General features: G+C 43.1%; 1 protein-coding gene across 1 annotated transcript; it reads right to left on the reverse strand.

Moving 5' to 3' along the window:
- Positions 1-2,417: 2,417 nt before the first annotated feature.
- On the reverse strand, positions 2,418-21,226 carry tmem110l (transmembrane protein 110, like). The gene is made up of 8 exons (XM_036518084.1): positions 20,832-21,226; positions 15,273-15,321; positions 14,837-14,932; positions 14,381-14,502; positions 9,815-9,927; positions 6,184-6,267; positions 5,795-5,923; positions 2,418-2,794 (listed from the first exon to the last, which is right to left on the reverse strand). The coding sequence occupies exons 1-8, from the start codon at positions 21,013-21,015 to the stop codon at positions 2,657-2,659; spliced, it is 915 nt and encodes a 304-aa protein (XP_036373977.1). The 5' UTR covers positions 21,016-21,226; the 3' UTR covers positions 2,418-2,656.
- Between the last annotated feature and the right edge of the window lie 5,793 nt (positions 21,227-27,019).

Raw genomic sequence — 27,019 nt, forward strand, 5'->3', positions numbered from 1 at the left:
TTAAATTGTAGTTATTTATCTGAAAACAACAATGCATAGCATTCATTTTCTGGTCTGCTTCCTAACTACTATACAGCTCTCTTTTTTCTCAGAAGCAAGATTTTTCTTGAAGAAATATCTCCCAAAGAAAATATTGAAACGAAGAACAAGAATCTCATTTACATCACAAAAAAACAGATAAAGAAAATGAATCTTCTGCATTTTACTTTCAAGACAAACCTGTACAGAGGAATATTCTCTATAAAGAGGGGTCTTTGTTTTATACACATAGTATATATGACATGTTTAATGTCATCATGCAGTTACTGTTGGGGGGAAAAACCCCAAATGTACATACTATAGGTGCATATGAACACTTTTGTGTCCCATACAAAAATGAAATATGCTGTAATATATTGAGAAATATTTTGCTCATCGCAAGAATATCTTGCAAATACATTTAAAATATACTGTATGTATTTGTACTGGAATGTACTGCAATAATACTGCAAAATGACAGTAATTGACATATTTTCAATGTACTGATTGAGCAAAAAAAAAAACATTCTTTAAAATATATTCTCAATATATTATTTTTTGTATGGGTTTATCGGAATACAGTAGAGCTTGAGTAAGTCTGTCACACTGTACTCTACAGCGGCTGTTTATAAATAATCACAATAAAAGAATAACAGTTTTCTTTATCACAATCTTTATTTAACATAGAAAGTGGTAACACTGGTCCAACTTTAAAACCAAGAACATGGCACTTACACTAAGTTTCATCTTTAATATTAGGACAAAAAAAAACATTTTTATTCATGTTTTATCTTTACATTTGTCCATGCTGAAAATGTAATGACTAGGTTGTATAATTGAAGTAAAAAATTTTCAACTTGAACAACTAAAGCTAATGATATTTCAGTGACTCTTGCCAGACATAGTCAGACATTAAGTAACAAACACAGAAATGCAAGTCATATAAACGAAAATGTTTCCAGTTTCTGAGGGTTGATGGCCCCTTCACTGCAATGAAAAACAAACCTTATGAAAAACCTACCCTGGTGTCACAACGCCAATTCACAAGAGAGGAGAGAAATCTTGCAATACTAAGAAAACTAAAGAGAGGAAAATACTGAAAGAGGTTGTTTAATTTTTAAGAGGTAGCATTTGCAATGAGCATTCAGCTCAAACCACTCAAACAAACTTTGGCATGTTCTGGAAAGAAAACCAGCTATAATGATCATACAGAGTCATCAATTTCTCATTTCAAAGCTCATGGGGTTCTTCTTCTCTTCTTCTCATGGAACACTTGCACTCATTTTCACAGTAACATCTGGCTGCAACGTCACCAAGCGTTTCACAAGTTTCTGCATTTTTGTAATTCCTCCCATTTCTCAATTTTAAACTGGAATACTGATCCCACAACAGTTCAATACCACAGATCACACCACGATTCATGAGAACGACACAGGTCTGTGCAATTCTATAAAAATATATATCATAAAAGGCACAAAACAAACAAATAAATAGAAAACAACTACTTTTCTGGCTAATTAATAACAAACCCAAATGATTATTGGTATTGGTCCATTTTCAGACAACACTGTCTTTGAATCCCAGCCCAGTAAACCGTGTTAAAGTGTTTTGGCCTCCAGATAAAAAGGACAGGCTAGCTCAAGCTATTTGAGGGAATAGAGGAACAGGCGTAAATCTGTCAGCTGGTATAATCCATCACGGCTTGCTGAGTGACAGATCTACTTACTGTGAGTATGAAAACAGATAAAACAAAAACTGCACATGAAACACGGCGGTGGTCAATTTGAGAGAGGCTGGGAAAACACCAGGTACATAATTATAACGAACGTTTAATGGGTTTCACTTAAACTTCATAATCGTCTCCACTTCTAAAGCAGTAGGAAAAAAATTGCAAGCTGGAGGCTCGGAGGCGAAACACGAGGCGCTTGTTTTCTCTCTGTCCATGTGAAATGACAGGGCACGCCAACACTTTACCACCCCTATTTTAATCACCGTGATATTTGTACACGTCTGAACCGAACCTGTACCGCTGCGTCCTGTGCAAATTCATATGTTTCAAGCTGAGAAAGGTTTACAGCCAGGCATAGCTCTGTGGGATGTGTTTTTGGTGGAAGGGTGAGATTCCGTCACCTTTACGTGATCCTTTTATTGTAGAAAAGGCTTTGTCCATAAGATTGGACCCCACACCACCATATAAAAACACATACAACAAAGGATAAACTTTCCAGGATTCAAGGGAATTTCTCTGGAAATGTTTTACTCCACATTTATATAATGGCAGAATCCAGAAAAAAGTTCTACTACCAGGAAAAAATGTGTAGTTATTAATAAAAGAAACCTAAGAGAAGCACCAAAATCGTACCGATTTTGTACATAGGAGATATATAAACATTTGGTATATCACATCAGACACTTTCTATAGACATAATCTTTTTCAAAGAGGAACCCCACCCAGAGTATTGTGAAGCACGACAGACCTGATAAAGGCAGTTTAGTTCAGTGGGTACCTTTTGACCTTTGACCTCTCAAGCCCATCAGTGCTTGTCCAATCTGTCTGTCTCTGAGATGCATTGCTTGCAGGGATGACTTGTTGGTCAAGTTGGGAGTGTGGGAGCATCTGAAGCTGGGGTGGGATGGCCTACACCACCACCCAACCAGGTATCTGTGTTCCCCCCACCGGGGTGTGACTTGACCTCAGGTTCACCCCATCCTGTTCCCCCTCCGAAGGATCCGGGTCCGGGTCTGTGTCTGTGTCTGGGTCAGACATCAGTAGAACCTAAGACAGAACACACACAGACACAGACGCACACAGACAGGTCAGAGTTTGGTCATTAGGCTTTGCATATATCACAGTTAAACCCACTAAGGGACAGTAAAAATGTAACTTTTTAAAAACACAAACCCCATGGGCCTCCACATATGTTTCCACAGAAACAAAATTCCATGTGTGGAAGGGGTTTATGGCTCAATGAAGCCTCCATAAGGGAATTTGACTGTGTGGTTGTTCTTATCAACATGAGGAGTAGAAGAGACCAGCACAGGCTTCTCTGGAATACAGATGGATATCTCATCATGGATCACAAGGGAGGGAGTCAAGAGGACAGGAAAGGGGTGTCAAAGCGGGAATGGCTCGCTCGGCTTTCTGCATATTCACTAATCCTCTCTCCCAGATAAAGAACCTGTCAAAACACCGGAATGACACTAGAATGACAATGACACTGTCCTGAATGTAAAGAAAATGCAACATTTAACAAAATCAGAGCCACAGGCTCCCAGTGTTGGCCCTCCTGTTAATCCCTGTGGGAAGTATTGTTGGTCCTCCAACATTCCCACAATCCACTTTCTATATCTCCTAGGCCTTCGGTGCAAGACTCTCTGTGGTTCTCTCAGTGATGCAGCCAGGGGAGGTAGAGCCTAAATCCACCCCTATCAGATGGTACACCTGGACGCTTCAATAATACTGGTCTCTCATAGGCAACAAGGTACCACAGTCAAACGCGCACCTGAAAATGTGGATTAACGCCGCCGGGCCCCTTCACAGAGGAACGCACATTTCACCACAGCAAAATGAATCAGATTGGAATCTGGTTAAAAAACTGATCGACGTCCCCCCCCAGGGCCTCCGCCACATAAGCGCTGACCTGTTAATCTAATCCTTGTGAGAAACATTTCGGGCCTTTGTAAACCTTGCATTCCTCGGCGCGTTTCAAAAACCTCTGAAGTGTGCCACTCGACTCGCGAGCGACCTTCGACTGGAACCCTTTCAACACCCCCAAACCACACACAAATCTCTATCAACCCCCCCACCCCATCTCCACGATGTCACTGCATGGAAACATATTTGAAATGTCACCCGTTTTCAGGGGGAAAAATGGATGATTTGTTGCCTGTTGGCCGGGCACCAGGCAGGGGGAGGAGGAGAATGTCAGCCTGGAGCGGAGAGAATGAACCCACTTTTTAACCCCCTGGGGGGGTGGAGGGGGGTGGACATGCACACAGGGCCATTATGACTCCCTGTGACAGAGAGAGTGGCATGGCAGGGACTCTGTGGGAGGCCGCTACAGTAACACTGAGGACCTGCGGCCCTGTGCGAGTGGAGAGACTGAGTGCATCAGCATAACTCCACTACAACGTCACTCCGACATAAAGGTGAGGCTCTCAGCACAAAGCAACACAATTGCAGGGAGCAAAAGTGTCCGATCCTCAAAGTCAAGGGCCATGAAAAGTGTCCATTCACGGACCTCAAGGGCCCTGATTTCTATGGGGGAATTGAAACTGTGACATTTCTTCACTGTTATCTGTAATCTTTTCAGAAATCAGTCCTGAGGAAAGGCTGAATGAACTATTCATATTTGTGTCTCTTTGGATGAGCGTTGCTATGACAGTACTGCCAATGCATTTCAGACTGTACATCTCCACTCCAGAAGGCTATGGGTGTCAATCCCCAGTCAAGTTTATGCCAAGTATCAGCCTATACCTCTCTGCCTGACTCTCAGCAACAATGAAAAAGAATACAAACACAGGCAATACAAAAGACTGGCCTCCTGGCCCCCAGGGGGTGCTCTCTTAAATACAGTTGTTTTGCTCCACAGGAATCAGGATAACCTGTATATGCCACCTTGGCTTGGAACCAGTGGCATTTTCATTGGACAAGGATGTTGAGATGATGAGTCATTCAGACAATCATTTGTTCCCATGATCATTTGTTGATGGAACATAGTGTCCATTAGCAAGATGTAGGGGAAAAATTCTAGAAGCTAATGCAGAACGAGAAAGATTCACATGACCTAGTTTTTCACTTAGGGAAGAGGTCCAGGGGAACAGCACCAGCTATGGGAGAGAGGGAGGGACGGGGGGAGAGAACGGGGGAGAGGCCCGAGTCAGTTTTTCCTGGATCTGCACCATGTAGGCCTGCTGCCCTTTCGAGTCACACTCCAAAACCACACACTTCCTGTCAGCGTGGGGGGTGTGGGCGGTTATCCCAAATTCAAACAGGTGCACGGCAAGAGAAAGAAAATACTTCAGGAGGGATCACCCTCTCTTATTGGGACAGAGGGATCACCCTCTCTTACTATGATTGAACATTACTGGAGTAGTTCTAAAACACTTTTTTGGATCCTCTAACCAGCATGCCACAGGGAGAAAACTGTTGTGCAACATTTGGTGAAATCAGGGATATGATATGTTTCCATGGTAGCATATTGCTGTGCTTTTGATGTTAATAAAAACTCTGAGCACTTACAAACCACAAAGAGCATCTTTGCCATTGAAAAGAATGCTTTAGGTAACTCTTATGTGGACTGAAGGATCACCCTTTCTAACTGGGACAGCAGGACGAGCCCATCTTCCTTCAACAGGCTGGCCCCAACTGAGCATCACTGAAGTAGTTCTGCCATGCTTCAGCACTCCAGAGGGAGAAAAGTGTTTCCCAACATTCAGCAAGATCAGAGAACAAATCACCCCCCCCCCCTTCTGCTTCCATGGTAGCGTATCACTTGGAATTTTATGCTACCCAAAGCTCTCATCTCTCCTCCTAAGGCAGGAAGCAGGAAATGTAGCATTGGTTAACCGCTCTTGCGTCTTTGTCATTTAAAAGAACTTTCAGCAACTCGGGCACCTCCTGGACAGAGCGTTTGGCTCCTTATACCCAAAAGCCGCATCATGTGACATACTGTCATATGACACTGGAAACAGGTCATATGATCAGTGGCAGAGCCACCCATTGCAGGACCTATGATGAATCGTCTTGCCAGATGCTGACTCTTGCAGGACTCACCTGGGACTCCTCGCTCGTCACCCACGGCAATGCCTCGGCCTGTTTCTCATCAACCCGCGCCGTCTCCAGGGTCTTCAGGCTCTTGTATTTCCTCATCGTCAGGCTGTCCACCACCCAGAACATGATCGCCTAAACAACCAAGAAGAGACCAGCCCCAGCACTTTACAAATCATCCTTAATAAGAAGATATGATTATATTACTTATACAGATACAGTTCTTACATAAAGTGTCAAATGCATAAAATACGAATCCTTAAAATGCTGAATTACATATCCACAGTTTGATGGTTCTTGCAGATTTAAACTGCAACAACTCACAGTCCACACATATACACACAGGCGCACGCACGCACGCGCGCGCACACACACACACACACATCTGTACTCACATTGACAAAGAAGGGAACGATGAGCATGACAAGGACAAGCTCCACCTGCGGGTCTGGGATATAGTCCAATAGAACCTCCTGCAACTGGACCACAGAGACTTCAGTTAGAACCGGTCTGGTAGAAGCCAAACAGCACAGAAAGACACAGAGAGACAGTCAGATAGACAGATGGGCAGCTGACTGTAAACAATGCAGTCGATCAGCACTTCTGGTCACAGTGCAGATTCTGGTCAGATCCAAGGCAAGACACACCCAAACAGATGGACAGGACCAGGGAAGGGCAGTCAGCCAGACTAAATAACAGGGAGAGATAATACTACATAATATAAATAAGGATTCTGTCTTGCCAATAAAGCAGACTGAGCTGTACTGAGCTGAGTTTCTGTCAGAGTACGCTACAGGTCCAGTAGACAGCATTCTCTCTACCCAACACATCTCGATGTGCAAAAATTTTACACAGATGTAGCAATCCTCTCAGTTAAAAGATCAGCTGCATTGACAGGTATCGTGAATCAGGAAGTGGGCAATCCAGATGATGTATGGATCAGCAAACTGCTGCAAAATTCTGCACAATAGGACACAAGTACAGACCTGTGCATCTTTCACACTGGCACATCATGCTCTTTTGCAATTATTCTCCAATTTAAACTTACCATGAATTACATTCCTCTTTATTTTGCCAAAGCTTTCTAAAGTGAGCAGGGGGAATGAGTAAAGTCTCTCCACCCTCTCCATCCCTCCTTCTCTTCTACTTCAACCCTCTCCTATTTCTTCCCAATCTCTCTTTCTTTCTTTCCCTCCCTCTCCACACTCTCTGCCTATGTCTCTTCTCCCCTTGCTCTCTTCTTCTCCCCTCTCTCTCAGCTCTCTCCCTCCGTGCTCCCTCCTTCTTCTCTCCCTCCTGCCTCCCCCTACACTCCATATCCCTCTCCTTCTCTCACTCCTCTACCTCCCCCTCTCTGACCCAGATACGCTCACAGCTGCCTGGGCGCTTCAGTGTGGTGCAGCAGGTGTGTGATTGGGACTCACGCTATGATTCACAGAGGATTCCCTGTGTATTTAGAGAGAGGGAGCAGGACAGAGAGGGAACAAATACACAGCCAGAGACAGACATGAAGAGCAAGATAGCAACAGTGTGAGAGCGAGAGAACCAAAATAAACCCAAAATAAACATGAATGCTATTTGGGTCTAAACAGACAGCACACAGTGGCAGACTATTTGACCATGGTGACTGAGAAAAAAACTGAGGAAAACACTGGCAATGTACAGCCTGTGCTCACTCTGAACCCAGAGAGAGGAGTGCTTTAGTGCCGGTGTGCGCTTCAGCAAATCAGAAATCCTCTGTCGTTTCAACAAAGCTTGTTTGAATTGAAGTGAAAACTGAACTGAATAGGGAATTGAAACTTGAATTGAACTGAGAGACACTCAGTTCAACATTTACTTGTGCCAGCCAACATTTCCTGTTGTTCTGCATTCAATATTCAAATTTAAGAGCACATTTCTTTCCTCAAATTGTGAAGAGATGCTTCGAGTTTTAAAATTGTCAGGGAAAGACATACTCCCATACCCTTTGGAGGGTAAGACAGAGTGCAACATTTTAGACATCACATGTGGCCTTCTGCCATGACCTAAGGGACCACTGGAGGAACTGACTGGAAGAAAAAATTGTGGTTGATAATTACCACTTATTTCCTATGCTTTATATTATTTTTAATTATAATGCTTAGAAATGTTACCATCACGACTACTATAACTACTGTTGTTAACCTTGATTAATATATTATTAATAGCTTTACTGTAAATGCATTGAATAATAACTGCTTTAGCAACACTGTTTCGAACAGTAATGCCAATAAAGCATATTCACATCTGACAGAGAGGGAGAGAGAGGGGGGAGTGTGACAGCATATAATTATCATCTGTTATCTGTACTGCTGTTTGCACGGTTGTAACTTGTTTATTACGATTTGGCAACACAGTGTTATTTGTTATGCCAATAAAGCTCCATTTGAAATTTTTTTTTTTTTTGAAAGAGGCTGTGTGTTTGACAGAGAGAGAGGGAGGGGGAGAGAGAGAGAGAGAGAGGAGACAGAGATGAAAAGGGAGACAGTGAGAGAGTAACAGAGAGTGAGAGAATCTCTGTGTGTGTGAGAGAGAGGAGGAGGAGCATGAGAACAAGAAGAGACCATGACAGAGAGGTGGAGGGATGCCAGAATGCTGTTCAGGCTCAAGGTAGAACAACCAATAGCTTCACTGGCAATAAGTTTGCTTCAGTTGATTGTACGCAATATCAGTTTTTTTTTTTTGTTTTTTTTGTTCAAAAACTAAATAAGAAGGGAGACACCCTACTGGGACATGCTGGATTTCAGAACTACAGAGTCCATTGTGATATCATGACTGCGGCCCCCCTCGCTGGCCCAAAGAATGCTAATCGCTCCCACGCTGAAGTAATACTCTTCCATTGTCAGCTCTCCCGAATGCGTCTTTAAAGTCTGAGGGCTTTGATTTCTGTTGATGTAATTGTTTAGATACAAGAAACAAACTTGTTTTCATAGCAGATATCAAAAGCTAAAGAAAGGAAGGAGGAGAGGAAGAGAGAGAGGAAGAAAGAGAAGGACGAGGGCAGAGATTTCCGCTCCCACGAGCAGACACGCGGGACGCCCCTCTTTCCGTTTCTACGACGAGGAAGGCACGAGCACTTAGGATGCCTGTCTGCACGCGCTTTGTCTCTGGTAGATGCAGTCTCTCTGTCATCTCTGTCTCAGTTTGTCACTGTAATAGCTGTGGGAAAGCCTGAAAGCTGTGTCCACGGGCACGCAACTGCTGGAGCTACCCAGAACTGTGTTCAAGTTGATTTACAATGCTATTTCAAAGAGAGCGCTGTGATTGGACATGCACATACAGAGGACAGCTGATGTTGCACAAATCACTGCAGCTTTAACAATACCACAGATTTACATTCAACCATTAAATTACACTTACCCACTTATTAGTCTGCATTCAAGTTCAAAATTAGCTTTAATTAATGAAAATAAAAAAGTAATATAACACAATATACCTTTAAGTCATCCTACTTTGCACCTGAATTCCATTCTGACCTTTCTTCTATTTCTTTCTAAAAAAAAAAAAATGTTTACTGTGTTCAGAGCGAGTGCTCTTTTCTTGAACTTTCCATTTCTTTGAAGATTTTACTCAATGGTGTATGAAAGAGATTAGGTAGTATTGCATTACAAAAACATTTCAAACATGAAAGACAAGGGTCAGAAGTAACTAATTAGGAGCTTCTATTAATAGGCTGAGGTCACTGACCGCCCCTATACGTCACCGACTCTGTAACAGGACTCAGATGGACTCTCTAAGTCATTCTGAGTTTCTATTCACACACACCCCTCCGTTGTCAGACATTACCCATATGACCGCCACCTGGTCCTGGATTTCATACATTCTCCATTACCAGCCTGCTCTCTCCTCTGAGTCATAGATATTCAGAATGCACACACCCCATGAGAGAACTGGACAGAGGCATTGCTACAGTCTGACAGAGGAATGGAAACAACTGTATTTGGGTTCTGCAAAGCAGGGCTGAGCGTCGCGCATGTGCACGTGACGGAGGGGATTGTGGGTACTCACGCTGGTCCAGCCCGGGATGAGCAGCACCAGGCTGATCACACTCTTCTCCAGGACCATGATGAGCAGGTAGACGGCGCACTGACCGATCCACGCGGTGGCCTGAGGGGGGTCGCCTGCAGAGAGACCACACGGTCACACACCAACCATCGACCAGCCCGCACAAGTGACTGCAACGCGACTGCTCTGAGCAGCGGTGCACAGCTCAGAGAGTGCGCATCGCACATCTGCAATGCAAGCCACAACCTAAAGGGGAGGGGTCAGCTGCAGACAGGCACCAAGATCAGGAGCTTTTCTTTTGGTGTCAGGGGTGTAGAATACTGATAACCTGCACCTGGCGAGCTTAGTAAGAAATGGTGAGCTTAGTAAGAAATGGTGAGCTTAGTTAAAAAATGGCGAGCTTAGTTAAAAAATGGCGAGCTTAGTTGGGCCAAATGGCCTGTTCTCGTCATCATACAGTGCTGGCCAAAAGTATTGGCACCCCTGCAATTCTGTCAGATAATGCTCAATTTCTCCCAGAAAATGATTGCAATTACAAATGTTTTGGTAGTAATATCTTCATTTATTTTGCTTGCAATGAAAAAACACAAAAGACAATGAAAAAAAAATTAAATCAATTATCATTTTACACAAAACTCCAAAAATGGACCGGACAAAAGTATTGGCACCCTCAGCCTAATACTTGGTAGCACAACCTTTGGACAAAATAACTGCGAACAACCGCTTCCGGTATCCATCAATGAGTTTCTTACAATGCTCTGCTGGAATTTTAGACCATTCTTCTTTGGCAAACTGCTCCAGCTCCCTGAGATTTGAAGGGTGCCTTCTCCAAACTGCCATTTTCAGATCTCTCCACAAGTGTTCTATGGGATTCAGGTCTGGACTCATTGCTGGCCACTTTAGAAGTCTCCAGTGCTTTCCCTCAAACCATTTTCTAGTGCTTTTTGAAGTGTGCTTTGGGTCATTGTCCTGCTGGAAGACCCATGACCTCTGAGGGAGACCCAGCTTTCTCACACTGGGCCCTACATTACGCTGCAAAATTTGTTGGTAGTCTTCAGACTTCATAATGCCATGCACACGGTCAAGCAGTCCAGTGCCAGAGGCAGCAAAGCAACCCCAAAACATCAGGGAACCTCCGCCATGTTTGACTGTGGGGACCGTGTTCTTTTCTTTGAAGGCCTCGTTTTTTTTCCTGTAAACTCTATGTTGATGCCTTTTCCCAAAAAGCTCTACTTTTGTCTCATCTGACCAGAGAACATTCTTCCAAAATGTTTTTGGCTTTCTCAGGTAAGTTTTAGCAAACTCCAGCCTGGCTTTTTTATGTCTCTGGGTCAGAAGTGGAGTCTTCCTGGGTATCCTACCATAGAGTCCCTTTTCATTCAGACACCGACGGATAGTACGGGTTGACACTGTTGTACCCTCGGACTGCAGGACAGCTTGAACTTGTCTGGATGTTAGTCGAGGTTCTTTATCCACCATCCGCACAATCTTTCGTTGAAATCTCTCGTCAATTTTTCTTTTCCGTCCACATCTAGGGAGGTTAGCCACAGTGCCATGGGCTTTAAACCTATTGATGACACTGCGCACGGTAGACACAGGAACATTCAGGTCTTTGGAGATGGACTTGTAGCCTTGAGATTGCCCATGCTTCCTCACAATTTTGCTTCTCAAGTCCTCAGACAGTTCTTTGGTCTTCTTTCTTTTCTCCATACTCAATGTGGTACACACAAGGACACAGGACAGAGGTTGAGTCAACTTTAATCCATTTTAACTGGCTGCAAGTGTGATTTAGTGATTGCCACCACCTGTTATGTGTCACAGGTAAGTAACAGGTGCTGTTAATTACACAAATTAGAGAAGCATCACATGATTTTTCAAAGGGTGCCAATACTTTTGTCCGGCCCATTTTTGGAGTTTTGTGTAAATTGATACTTGATTTGACTTTTTTTTCTTTCTCTTTTGTGTTTTTTTATTGCAAGCAAAATAAATGAAGATATTACTACCAAAACATTTGTAATTGCAATCATTTTCTGGGAGAAATTGAGCATTATCTGACAGAATTGCAGGGGTGCCAATACTTTTGGCCAGCACTGTATGTTCTTATGTTCTTATGTTCTAAGAGCACGTTTGACTCCCATGACTCAAACTCATTTACATGCACACATGTGTGTGATTGGTCTATTTCGTTTTATGCTAATGAAGGATGGAATCTCGATTGGTGTGTTCACCATAGGTGGTCGGGTTGCCATTTCAACAGATTATGAGAGTTCCTAAAACAAGTGACCTCTTCACCCATGTTTCAGCATAAAGCAATCAAAAAGCACAAAGCGTAAAGCAAAAAAAAAAGTGGCTTAAGTCTTTCTGGTTGCACCCACATTGTTAAACACGCCCAGTTCTTTCATCACCAACACGTGTGTAGCCACTGGAAATGTTTTAATAACAGGCTCTCGTCAGGATGACTGACTGCTATAATGTCTCTGTGTGAGGGATACAAATATCTTATTCAGGCCGGCCCCACAATATGATTTGCCCGAGGTCCTCATACCTCATACCGTTTACGGGCCACTGATTTTGGACGGAAAAGCTTCATAGCTATGAGGACTGAGCCAGACTAGGGGCAGGCAGCCTTAATACACCGGCTCTTTTGGGCTTTCGGCCCTCTACCCCCCCCCCCACACACACATCAGAGCACTAATCCACAGTTCACGCTACTGGGGAGAGATTTGATCCACTCCCACTCGCTCCGTGCCTCTAACCGACCCGTCCCGGATGCCAGGCCTGGCCATTGAAGTTCTGCTCACACCCCCGCCATAATTCAGAAATGATCTACTACCAGAAACGATCCGCTACCGCTACAGAGCACACAAAATCTAGACACTGTGAGAACCCTTTCAATCTCTCTCTTGTAAGCATGTGTAACTGTGTTTTGTGTCACGCCACCCTTGCAAAAGTGATTTCAATCTCAGTGGTTAAAAAAAGAATAAATTATAAATAATTTTATTTGGAGGGAGAGGGATTGCAGATGTTATTGACTATGTCCCTTGAAACCTCTGAACGGCGCTGGCTGAGTCTTGCCTTTTCTTAAGAAAAGGCATTGTTCCTCAAAAAGGATCTGGTAAACACAAAGGCACTGTGGAATATGTCAAGTGATATCATCTTCAACCTCCCATTTCACGCCAAAATGTCTGTATTCTCACCCTAGCGTGATCCAGTGTTCCAGTTATTATCCAATTATATTATTAACGAAATGAATTACTCGGAAATTTAGACGGAAACTGTCAATATCCAAGCTTGTCAACACTTTAAATAAGGGCTTCCAAAGAAAAGCCCCCAAATGCTCCAAAATCCTACGGCCAGGTTACCTCATCCATCCTCCAGCAAATCGGCAAAATTTACAGGCAATTTGGTTAAACTCCACATTAAACTGTCCAATGTTACTTCAAAAAGGGAGAGAGAAACCAAGCTTTTGTCAGCTGCAACTATTAGCACTGATACAACTAAAAGCTGCAGGGACCACCACTAGAACTTTACACTTCTGTGGTCAGTGCCTCTAATAATGCAACTACATAACTGTGTAAAAACCTGGCAGTACACAAAAATGATGAGTCACTGCAGAGTGTCAGTCTTTGTCCAGAATTACATGGATCCCACATTTTTTCAGCTCCCCTTTCTTTTGAGCTAAAACATCCATTCGCTTGGCCAGAATGATTTGCCTTTGCCTCAGCTTAACGCAGCTGACAAAAGTGGATTCCAACCAAACGTGTAACGTTCTCACAGCTCTGCTGAAATGTTTCAGCAATGTAATGCAAAAACAAAGCGTTACGCCTGAGCTGAGTTAATCCACTGAGGTGAGAGAGCATGCTGGCAGGCCCCTAGGGCTTGACCTGTTGCAACATTTGGAGCAAAACTATTTAAAGTGCATCTGTGCTGCTGGATTTTTGCAACTGCGAAATCTGTAGTCCAAAGGACACAGGGTGGGATGAAAACTCCACGGCGAACAGCAAACCGGTCAATTCAGATCATTTCAGTGAACAGATAACATTCTCATAACATGGCCACAAGACAGGAACATTTTAGAGGGATATGAATAACACTTGTTGAGCCAATTTCGCCATGCCCATTGTGAAATCAGAAACATTATCCAGGATGTTTTCCGCATTACGTTCCCATGTGCTTCTTACTGTGCATTTACTGACCTCTAGTGGTAGAATGACTGAAATGCAATGGGATTGTCTTTTGGAGAAAATATTGGGAGCGCCCTCTGCTGGTATCATTACAAAGTAACGGCAAAAAGTGCAACGTTCTCTACCTTTTGGGTCCTGATAAAAATGGTTCTGCTTAACCTAAATATGAAGAAATAAAGGGAATCTGCAAGGCAAACTCATACAAATGTTAATAAATTATAATAATAATATAAACAGTAATAACTTTTACGTTACATTTCAAGATGGCCTGAATAGCCTCCTGGAAAACTTACGTTTTTATGAAAAATAAAATGTGACTATATTGCTTGAGTTCAAAGACCAAGTCTGAGAGCAAACTCCCAGTCAGTGTGGGTTTGCCTCGTACCATACTCTCCGAAGGTCAGCAGTGTGAACTGTTTGTATTCCACCACCCAGGACACCACCTTGACTCCAGCCCAGATCACAAGCATGCCCAGAGTGGCATCCAACAGGAAGTTCATCAGGTATCTAGACAGGAAACAGGAAGTGGGGTGTCACACTGTAACCAGACACATACATGTTCCACCCACACACTGGACCTATACAGCTAAAATATCTTGTCACACAGCCAAACCAAGTTCTTGTTCAAAACGCAATACATTCATCATCTGTATAAACAACAACTTCTGTTATTTCTGTAACTTGTGTAGGTGGTGGACCAGTTCTGACTGGGCGTGTGGTTAGTGACATGGAGATGACCTGGTCCTGATTGGGCCTATCCTTAGTGATAGAAAGGAGGCTTAGTTCTGATTGGGTCAGTGTCAAGGTCAAGGGACTGTGTTTGGTTCACGTCCTGACTTACAGAGAGCAGGGGTCCTCTTTGGTGAGGGTGGAGAGGAAGACGTTGGTGAAGTGGATGAAGAGGGCACCGATCGCCTGCTTGGACGTGTCGTAAAACCTTCAGGGATCAATAGAATTGGTATTAGACATCAATGCCCTCAAATGACAGACTTTCCAGACAGGAAAAGTACTCAGACAGGAATATGAGTGCTACTCTCAGAGTCTCTAAATAGGGCCCAGTGTTACAACAATAACAAAGTCACAGGAGTATGTGTTAGCAGGGGCTTTTCTGAGTAGGGAATCCCCCGAATTCACATACAGTAAATACTGTGTGGGTGTTTCCGTTCATACACTGGAAGACAATGGAAGACAATGGAAGAATGAGCTACATGCTGACAGGTCAACTGCCTGCCTCCTGGAGGAGTATGGGAAAAGAGTCGTCCAAAAAGGGCTCTCACCAGATCCTCCATGGTCGCCTCACGGCTGCTGGCTCACGGAACCGTTTCACTGCAAATCAGCAAACAAAAACAGGGCTTAGTCACCATATGCCACATGTTAGTCATTTTATCAAACATCTCTGAGGACTTCAATGGAACTGTGGTATGTGTCTGTCTGAGGGGCGAGGCAAGGGGAAGTCGCCCCCACCTTCCCTGTAGTGAAAGGAGCTGGCGCACCTGGGCAAGATGGAGATAATTGACTCTGTTAGGGTGCGTCAGCTATAAAAGTGATTCTATGCCTACTGTATAGGAGAGGGAAAGGGAAAGGGAAAGACAGAGTGAGGGAGAGAAGGAGAAGAAGAGAGGAAGAGATGGAGAGAAGCAGAGAGGGAGAGGGAGAGGGAGAAGGAAAGAAGGAGAGGGAGAAGGAGAGGGAGAAGGAGAAGGAGAGAGGGAGAGAAGGAGAAGAAGAGAAGGAGGGGGAGCTGTGACAACAGAGGGAAGAAAACCCCCAGTGTGTGCTGGATCCCTGAAAGAGGACAGTAATTGAGCGTCTTTGTTGTTTATTTTGCCTTTGTTGTGTTGGATTGTTATTTTCCAGTTGGCGGGCCCACGAGAGTGAGCCACTGAAGACTGCTGTTTTTTTTTCCGTTATTGTTCAGCTCTGCCTCGCATCTATAAACAAAATTCACTTCCAACCTCCCATCTGATCACTCATGAGTCAGAATTCGCTACAGCGCAAGACTGGGACAATGGGATTTTAAGCTCTCACATTTTAAAATCCCTCTCAACATATGACAAACACCACTCTGAAGTTGCTGTTAGCAGTTGCCGCACATTGAGAAATAGTACATCAAAAGAGGCTCCACTGTAATCCTAGACTAAGTCTTGTCATGCGGTCCTCTTAAATGTGGTCCGAGTACAAACATTACAGAAACCTGGTCACACAGGGTTTGAGGAGCAGTAGTTTCAGTCATTTTTAAGGTGGCCTCCGCTATGCGCACTTGGCCTTCGTGTTCATAACAAGAGGTTGAACTGAACCTTATTGTAACCTTTGGAACAGAGACGGTTAAATCCCCATCCATTTAATGCATGAATGAAATTGGGTGGTGGTGGGGGCCGAGGGGGGGGGGGGGGTGATATTTTATAGGGTCATGTATCATGTGGGGACTCAAACGTCAGCAGCCTCGTGATTGCCTAGTGCAGGCGACCTTTTCTGCATTTGTCGATGGAACGTTCCAGAAAGGAACCCCTGACCTGAGGTTTGCACAGAACAGCAGGAATGGAGTGCCGTTGGCCGAAACGCTCCCCCCATGGCCAACTTCGTCACGGGCTGGCATGCATCGGCACCACGCCACACGCGGCCCCCGAAACGTGGGAGGGGTTAGTCACCGGCCAGCAGGAAGCGAGAGATATATTATAGGAAAACCGCTCTATAAAAAGCCAGACTGGTCAGCGCTGTAGAGGAAGAGATTTGTGAGTGTGGTATCAACATTAGCTTCCTTGAGTTATCTGCTTGATTGGAACTCCTCCAGTTTTAAGCAGTAAAGAGCGCAATCCATTTTGTGGGTAGGAAGAAGCTGCAATTCCTGCTACTCTCACAAACAATATCATCTACAAATGACGTTATCTACCCACTCAATGCGCACTTCCTGAGATAGTGGACAATGGACTTTTTTAGTCAGTTATTCACAGTTTGAAATCCTCTCCTCAGTGTTGTATCAGCAAGACAGTATTCTGGCTGATCCGTGATGTTCTCCCAGCGTTGCAGAAGGAACACTGCCGCAATGGCGCAGTGACATCAATGAAAACATTATTCATGTCATAAGCATCACACATGATACACTATATGGACAAAAGTATTTGGTCACACCTGTTTTTCAGGGTTTGGGCTAGGCCCCTTATTTCCAGTGAAGGGAAACCTTAATGCTTCAGGATACCAAGACATTTTGGACAATGCTATGCTTCCAACTTAGTGGCAACAGTTTGGGGAAGGCCCTTTTCTATTCCAACATGACTGCACCCCAGTGCACAAAGCAAGGACTATAAAGACATAGTTTGATGAGTTCGGTGTGGAAGAACTTGACTGGCCCGCACAGAGCCCTGACCTTAACCCCATCGAGCACCTTTGGGATGAACGGGAACGGAGATTGCGAGCCAGGCCTTCTCGTCCAACATCAGTGCCTGACTTCATAAATGCTCTACAGAATGAATGGGCACAAATTCTCACAGAAACACTCCAAAATCTTGTGGAAAGCCTTCCAAGAAGAGTGGAAGCTATTATAGCTGCAAAAGGGGGACCAACTCCATATTAAAGTATATGTATTTGAATACAATGTCACTACAGTGCCTGTTGGTGTAATGGTCAGGCGTCTGAATACTTATGTCCATATAGTGTATGTTTTAACCCAGATCTGGCTGTGCTGATGCCTGCACTGAAGCTGTGAACTGGGCCCCCCAATCCCCCAATCCCTCACAGTCACAAAAACAGTCTGGTGTAACCATTAACAGACCCCAGTGCTGCCTCAGTGTCTCAATATTTATCTTCTCAGTAATAAGTAACTGCAGAGGTCACCTACATATCGATCCTCTCCGGCCACTGAAAATACATTACCCTCTCCGTCTGCTCCAATAGGTTCCTCATTAAATACCCCTTTAACATCTTCTCTGTGATTCTGCGCCCATTAAAAAAAGCCTAACTCTCCGCACTGATTCTACACCCATGACAAATTGCTCCCTGCTCCCACGTTCTATGCCCACTGAAAAACCTTAGTTTCTGCTTATATGACACCCAGCAAAATGCCTCTTTACTTTTAGATTTTATACTCATTGCGATTTCCTCCCCTCTTCTTTAGGTTCAATGTTGAATGCCTTACTCAGTTTGTTCAGATCATTACAAAAGTCTTGCTGACTCCTTGCATATTTGCTTTATAGTGATTGTGTTTGCTGCTACAGAGAGGTAGAAGCAGTAGCTCTTTAAGCCATGTTGTTGCATTCTACAGATCTTAGAACAAATGGATAATATGGCCAAGCTATTTAGATTGGAAGCATTTATCCCCAGTGCTTTAACAGTTTAGAAAATTTACAGCCTGCATAACATACACTTAAAGCTGAAGCATTTGGAAATGGCAGATCACACAACCACAACGTCCCTGGAGATCCACTTTGCACTGGGCTTTACCGCTGTGTGGTCAATGAACTTGAATCCAGTCTGGATGAAAACAGCAGAACCCACCAATCACCCTCCCTCTCTCTCCCTCCCCCCTCCCCTCTTTCTATCTGTCCTTCCCCCTCTTCCTCCCTCTCCTCCTCTTTTGCTTTCCTTCACTATCTTCCTGTTTCCTTCGCTCTCTTCCTCCCTCCCTTTCTCTCCCTCTCCCACCCTCCATCACACAAACACACACTCCTGACAAAAGCTGAGCCACAGAGAACCATTTCAAGCCACCGAAAATGCAGAGCAGAAAAATAGCTTTCTCCCCCCCACACACACACACACACCAAGAGCAAAAACCAAACAAGAAAAACTAATCTGACTGGCTTTGTCAGCAAATATACAAAGTGCTCAGATGGAGCAAGATGTATCGTTGGCGTTGGGGCAATATGCAAAAAATACAGATCATAATCTGTGTCACTCCCTCTCTTTTGTTTTTCAAACAAAGTAGATGTCTGGGTGGCCAACCAGGAGATCTCTGACTTGCTGACTCTGTTAAAGCAATGGTAATTAGGTTAAACTTCCTCAGTGCATATAGCCAGCTGCTTACCATTCTGCTCAAGGGGCTTTTATGACCAAAGCAATAGGAGGAAAAGAAGGTTTTCTGAGAACAAAAACAGCAATAAACATGAACAATGAACAATGAAATACATGTCAAGTGGCATAAATCCAGATCAGTATTTCAATTACAATATCAATAAACCTAATTAACTGATGTCATCTGGAACAGGAATCCAGCAAATGCCCAAGGATCAAAACAGAGAAAAAACAGCTTGCACAGTAATAGATTCTTACCCATACTACATTTACATTATTCATTTAGCAGACGCTTTTATCCAAAGTGACTTACATAGGTTACAGTTCTTTACAATGTTATCCATTTATACAGCTGGATATTTACTGAGGCAATTGTAGGTTAAGTACCTTGCCCAAGGGTACAGCAGCAGCGTCCCAGCGGGGATCGAACCGGCAACCTTTCAGTTACGAGTCCTGCTCCTTAACCACTATGCTACACTGCCGCAGACAAAAAGGTTACGGATCTTCAATATTGTACTGAAGTGATAGTGCAATTACATCAAAGAACAATATTTTTGAGGTTTAGATTTCCTATTCAGTTCAGAACAACACCAATGCTGACAAAATAACCCCTGAAACAGTACAGAGAAAACAGAGGAAATACTGTATAAATATTATGATGATAAAGTGACAAACAAGCTTTCCCCAAAGGGTTCAATACACAATAATCCACCTGAATGTCCAGTCAATCAAGCGCTACCGTATTCCATCCAGCCCATCATCCCACATCACAATAAAAGATGATGAACACTGGGATGTAATGGGAGTAATTACACCTTCTGTGAATAACATCTCTGTGCTGTTTAGCTGCTTAAATGACACCTGTATACTACACCCATGTTTCCACTCCCACTCTGCTGGAATTCAAACCCCCCACCACCGCCCAACAGGAGGAGGCTAATTTAAGTCATGTGACACCTTGGTGCCGATTATGTCATGGCTATGTTTCTGACATATGTTTCTGGCCATACGGAGTTTCTGTGATAAACGTTAACTAAGTTGTGATAACATATGAAATATAAATATTTTCTTCCTGCAACCAAACCCTCAGCTGAGCTCCTTATAATACCCCGACAACTTGTCCTTACCTGGACCACTGTCTTATTAACAATTCTCTCACTGTGGGCTTCCATGTACCGAACCATGTGACCACTGAGCAAGAGGTCCACAGTCACTACAAGCACAAACTTCTTTAGTTTCTGTACTAGAAGACTTGTTACACGTAATGGAACAGTGCATCCCTTCATTGAACGATGCAACAAAAGGTATTATGGACAGAACAGACATTCAAGCAAAAAATAAAAACCTATTAAGAGACAGCAAATTACATTGGCTATGGCAATAATATTTCATGCATTTTGGAATATTCACAAAACGTATTATATCAAACTGAAAACAACGGAGCCCGATTTGGACAAGACTATAAACACGTCTCTTGGACTACTACAAATATCATTTCCTGTTTAGATTAACGATTCGTTTCAAAATCATTTGTTTGCTTTTACTTAAATACATTCAATGTATTTTACTTGGATATACTTGCTATGGCCTCTGTATGTGATAATAACGACATACAACCTATTTTGCAAAATAGTAAATATACAAACAAACAGCCACGTGTTAACATACGGTCCCTTTAAAACATTACTGCCTTTGACTGTGCCACGCGCAACATTGTTACTTTGTGTCAATTACAAAACGAGAAAAGAAATCAGTCTCAAAATGGTGAAGGTACAACGGGCCACTGTTGATTAGGAGACAAAAGTTCCTCCTTTCAAACATCTGATACTCACACATCAAAGTGCTAAAAGCGACAACCGCGAGCAGACCCTGGATCAACACCCCGAATCTGTCCATCAACGCTCCGTTATCGCATCCGTGAGGCTTGGCCGCGTCGGTCATATTCGCAGCCCCAAATATTCGGCTGTCAAACATTCTTTTCATCAGAAATATGTCACTGTATCCGTACATGTCCATTGTGGATTGCTAAAAACAGCGGTCCGCAGCAAACAAAGGATGCCTACTACTTCCCACTAAAGGTGTTTAAGAAATATGATGCCGTCAAAGACAGATTCTCAAGAAAAAAAAAACACGGCAATTTACACGGCGAAAAAAATATCTTTTCACAAAATAACTGGAAGGAAACTCCGATTAACGGCTCCAAAAAGAACCTTTAGTGGAAGTTGGGGAGTCGCGGACCCATGTTTTTAAAAACGACAACACAAAAAGCTTGTTTCTGACGTCACCTCCTGCAGCCGCATTCCCACAAATGGGACGAGCGAAGCAGCCTTTGTTCTTTTTTTTTTCCTTTCTTTTTTGAGCACGCGCTTGTGTCCCCGGGGAGGGGGCGTAAAGAGGAATCATTCGTGAGGTGTAGCCCATCACATTAAGCCGTGACTTCACGTATAAATATCACATTATTTCAAAAAAAGACAAACGTGTTTTGTGTAATTTTCGACAGGAAATTCACTTGTTGGAGGACTGACGTGTGGTAGCAGCACGTTTTTTTAAGTCCTGCATGTTCTGAAATAAATTTAGTTAGACTGTGTTCCATTCAGCATAAAGTGACAGCAAGAATATATTGGACAGGAAAATGATGTCCACTAAATATACATTTACTGATTTTCATAAAACATGGCTTGGAAATGTTGAGTTTAGGGGACCTATTTCACTTCCCCTCAAGTTAAACAGGTCCCCTATAGGCCAATCATGTCAGCAGGCATTGATGTGCTGTCACAACCTGACAATGAACGAGTAGTAAAAGAGTATTTGGGTATTTGGGGAAAAGGAGGAAGCAGTGCTGTATGTGGCCAGTGTGTGCTCTCTCATTCAAACCAATTGACCTCTAAATCGAATCCAGTGCTGCATCACTAACACCTCGCGGCAATCACACCACTTCTGCAGCTGCGGAATGCGATTTTAGCCATCAGGCTTTGCGATTGTTGTCCAAGGCCTTGGAGCCCTCGATCCAGAGGGTGGGTGGGTGGCAGGGAACTGAAGTTCATTGAAAGCGCGTCCGTCAGTGAAGCAGCAGGCCGGACAGATGTGTCAGAGCCTCTGCTTCATGGTTTCCTGTTCGAATTTCTCAGCCTTACAGCTGATGTCACTTTACCCTCATGGCGAAAGCGTGAACTTCATGGGGGGTAAAAACTGACGTGTTATTTTTTTTGCGCGGATATTATTAGATCTGCGTGCCCATCTTCCACACCGCATTCTACTTCTACTCAACACTGATGTCTGTGACAGCACGTCAGCCAAAGCTGGTGCCTGTCTGTTCTAATCTTCAAACCCCAGTGAATAGCCATGCTGAATTTAGAGGAGCTCTGTGTCTCTTTATATGTTGCTTTCATAGCCTTAAATCCATCCTGCATTTTTCTCGTGTGGCATTTTTCACCCAGCTTTAATAAAAAGTACACATCTGTGCATCTTTAAAATACACAACATGCACCGGTTCAACTTTGAAAACGTCTGCATTGACAGGACATGAAGCCAGACTTGTTTTTGCCTGTTGATGTTTTGCTTTGTTTACACAAGGGAACATAATCCATGCAGAGGCACTAAATTTGGAGCCACAGATGGTCTGTTATGACCAGACATTCAGCCCCTGTGTTCCTAATGTCTTCTGTCTGGGTTCCGGCTGGGAACAAGAGGTTCCGATTCTGTCTGTGTTGCTATGGAAGCTGTGGATGTCCTGTTTTAGCCCTTCATGAATGCTCGCAATGAGCCAGTGAATCAGAACATTTGTCGCTTCAACAACAGTAGAGACACAGTTTTCAGCATGACGCACACTCATCTAACTATCTGGTCCATAGATAGATGTGCGCCATGCCAGGGCATCACAGGAGTGAGAAAGAGAGGGGTTCCCAAGTGGCTCAGTCAGCAAGAACAGCAAGCCCAACACAGAAGAAGTTGGCCTTGTTCAACCAATGATAGTGGTTAGCAGGTCAGCCAGGGTTTTCCCATATTGCACGGCTCCCATACGCCTCACATGTTTCCGAGGCTGCATCTGAATACTCATACTTCCACGCTATATAGTACGTGTAAGTATGTCACAATCCGTAGGGTATCCGAATACTTACTAGGCATTTAATAGTAGTCGAACGGGACCCCGATGACCTACTGCATCCGAAGTATGCGAACGTACTACACTACGCTATCCAACAAGTCAGCTGGAGACCGAATAACCGAAGAAGAAGAATTCCCCGGGAAAAAAAAGAAAGAAGACGGTGGTGTAGTCAACTTGGTTAAGCTAACAAATCAATTGGCTTGTTACATAACATTAGCTTTTCGTTTAACCTCAGCTAAGTAAAGCAGACAGATTTTTAAAACATGTAAACATTTAAACATCCGGGTCAAAGGACAGGTAAGATGGCGGCGGAGTACATCCGAATTGTGTCCTTACTACTCGCTTGCATACTCAATAGTACGTACTACAGTAGTATGTACTTAACCAAAGTTAGTGCATACTGAGTATTCGGATGCAGCCCTAGTTCCTGCTTGGATGACATCAGTGGAGCAGCACCTATCCTCCAATCAAAATACCCACTTCTCTATAGTGCACTCTGTGTTGTGTAATACAGAAAACAGCCATTGGTCGCATACAAATGCATTAGAGCATTCACATTTGTTATTTGCAGAAGGCAGGAGGGATCAGATGGGCCTAGTCGATAATTGCCAATTCCAAATGGGGTTGCATAAACAGGAAAGAAGCTTAATAAAAGAGAGAAGAGGAAGAAAAAGAGAGAACAAGGCCAGGAAAAGTCTGTTTTATCTCAACATCAAACACTGGGTCAGGCACCTGTCAGAAAAGAGAAAAAAGAAATCTATAGAAAACCACTTTGGATTTCCCTTCAAAGCATTTCCTTGGACTGGCCTGTAAATTTCAGTGCTGTATGGGATTTCCAATGCATGCTATAGGAAATTTCTGTAAGACTTTGCATGACCACAAGTAAACAGAATGTTCAGCAATATGGAGAAATTACCTATTCGTGGAAATGACCTATTCATGCATTTCATGGAAGTATTAAATATCAGTTTTCTTCATTCTACCAGTAGCTTTTTAAGTCATCTCTAAAAGTGTGCTCTTTGGGAAAAATAAAAGCCATTCTAAAAAGTATGAAGGTCCTCCACACTTCCATTCTCCACTCAAAACAAATGCGAAACAGCTCCACTCTAGTCTAGAATCCAGTCTGAGGGTGTATCGAATGCTGTACCATTCAGTTTACTACCAGCAGGGCAACAGAGAGGATTTTTGAGGTGTTTTTTAATTTGATTGGACGCTGCCAAATCCTGAGTAATTTAGACAGAGAAAACATGAAGACTAAGGAACCTGGTAGACTTATTCTCTGCTTGGAGACAGAGCAGACGACCTTCACAGGGCAGTAAGAATGCCTCATGAAAGTCTCTTTCATCAAAGGAGTTTTGTTCTTTGTGTACAGATATCTATCTGCTTTTTCCCTAAGGAAATGTTTTTATCCTCTTGGAACAGAATTATTTTTAGCCACTGTGTTTTCAAAGACTATTATTCTCCAGCAAGCATGTGTGAAACTAGCACACATTACAATCACTGGATAGCCACTGAAGATATCTTGAAAGATGGATGTTGTGTCCCTTACAATTCATACCCAGGCCTGAGGAAATTCAGGTATACGACATGCTTAAGGATAAAAGAGTTGAGCTGTGGCCTATTGTTCAACAAAGAAAGTGTATTTGCAGCCCTCTGTCTGCCTACTCTACCTCTCAATCTATGCCTCTCATGTGTCTGTGGTGAAGGTCATATTATCTGTCACCCCTATGCACCAGACTCAACAACTGTTTCAGCTTTGTCATTACAGTACTCCAAAACCGGCGAAATTCGTGTTTTAAATTCGGGTTTTAAAATAGATGGCATCACGCACACACACACACACACACACACGTTTATGTTCGTTGTGCATAAATTACCGGCGCGTAACAGATCACTGAGGTAAATAACACTGATTAAAAACGGCTAGCAACAAGTCGCTGGCGCGCGCTTCTACCGAGGGGCCACGCGACCAACAGATGCCCACGAATCGCGCGAGGTTAATCCATCCCCGTGTTCCCTGGGTAAACGCTTCTCTTGCAGATTACCGAAAAGTCCGAACCATCTGTTCCCCGGCTCCTCACGCGGTGCGCCCTCCTTTGCGCTCCATTCGGGCCGTAAAAAAACAAAAAACCCCACATATGTCAAGGAGGAATTTGCGAAAGAGTGGCAGACCTTATCTCGCTACATCTCTGCGCATGTGGAAGTGAGCGCTTCGTCTGATACATCATACTCTTTTTTTTTTTTTCCCAGTGTCGCATACTGTATCTCAACGAAAGGTGACACGCCCCTCGGAAAACACACCAGAACGAGGAAACAATAAACCCGCTTAGTCACAGGTAAAGCGGGGGTTGAAAGAAATTACCTCGAAAAAATTCTTAAATATATTCCCATTTTAACATTTAAGTTGACTTTAACGTTATCTTTCATTTGCAATATGACTAAAACATTAACAATTAACACCGGAACAATACACAATGCGCGACACGCACGCACACCTGTGCATACGTATCTGCCAACAGATTATACTACCTTGAATTTGGTTTTTCATGACTTATACTACTTTATCATAGTACAGAACCTATATTGCGAAGGCAAGTATATAACCAAGTTTGGCGGGGCATACCTCATAACTATAACGCCGAGACGTGGCCTCTTTTCGCAGGAACGTAAAGTACTGCATGAAAGAGAAGTACGTGAACACTAGAGGTCAGTGTTGAATCATGGAGAGACGCGCTCCAGTTGCCATGTAAAACGTATTTAGTAAGCATATAGATAGATAAGGTACTCAATTGACCAGTGAACTTTTTAAAAATGTAGAATGGTGGTCGTTTGTTTAGAAACTAAGGATATGTATGACAATGTATCGAGATAACTAGGTCATAATAACAATTTCTTGGCATAATGTTTATTCACGGATCGTGTCATTGTTTGTCAACTAAAACATCAATACAGGTACGCTACTTAAGCTGTCTTTTCGTAATTTTGGAATCCGTGCACGTGCCGTTTGAGGCAACTTTGGACTTTGAAACTTGCTGACTATGGAACTAGGTAATATAATGTTAGCTGCACAACTTTATACAGTCACGTACACCAGAACCACCGCCTGTTCCAAAATTGCTTTAGATTTTAGGGTTTGTTAAAGACTGTAAGATCTTAATGTTTGATTAAAAAAAAAAAAACTAGGCCTATTAAACAATTGGTTAATGTGCTGGAGTAGTCTGTGTGTGTCCGTGAGTGATCCGACACGAACTAACAACACGACCATGAGTGCGAGAAATCTTGTCGGTTATAAATAATGTCTTGTTTGAAATACGCTCCGATTCCTGGGCATTTAAGGTAGTTTGTATATAAAGCATAGATAGAAAAATATATATTTTAAAAGACAAACAAAAAAGGCCAAAAAGACGCAGCCTCAAAGCCAAACCAATGCGAAAATTTTATTTCTATGTTCAGATTTCACAATATTGAAATCGACGAAAACAAACAGACCTCTCAAAGTTACTACTTAAGATGTATGACTGAGTTTATAAACCACTCCTACCACAAAATTAGAATACGAGTAATGTTCATGACTGATGTTTGCAAAGTTCAGACCATGCCTGTTTGCTCTTGTAATATTTTCTGTTTACTTTAGTTCACAAGTTTGACTTATAAACAAATAGGAACGTTGCGAAAATCCTGAGCAAATGTAGTCTGGCGCTGAAAATCGATCAACTTGCTGCGCAAACAGCAGTTTCTTCGCTTTCATAGAGGGATAAGAAAGAGTTTCTATAATGTGGGGAGGAGGGAGGCTTCTGCATTCTATAATTGGCTTAGAGCAAATTTTGCAACTGCTGTAAAGGTCAATGAAGGAGTTGGCTGGAAAATAAGCAGAAGATTTTTAGACATGCGCAGATGTAGGATGCCATATTGGAA

This window comes from Megalops cyprinoides, chromosome 23, assembly GCF_013368585.1.
Source record: "Megalops cyprinoides isolate fMegCyp1 chromosome 23, fMegCyp1.pri, whole genome shotgun sequence".
Classification (NCBI taxonomy): Eukaryota; Metazoa; Chordata; class Actinopteri; order Elopiformes; family Megalopidae; genus Megalops; species Megalops cyprinoides.

Excerpts from the sequence above, each read along its gene's own strand:
- tmem110l (XM_036518084.1), bottom strand. The coding sequence starts at position 21,015 with ATGGACATGTACGGATACAGTGACATATTTCTGATGAAAAGAATGTTT. Across the intron at positions 15,322-20,831 it reads CGCTTTTAGCACTTTGATGT|TGAAACGGTTCCGTGAGCCA; the intron begins GTGAGTATCAGA and ends GCTGATTTGCAG. Across the intron at positions 14,503-14,836 it reads AAAGAGGACCCCTGCTCTCT|ATACCTGATGAACTTCCTGT; the intron begins GTAAGTCAGGAC and ends TTTCCTGTCTAG.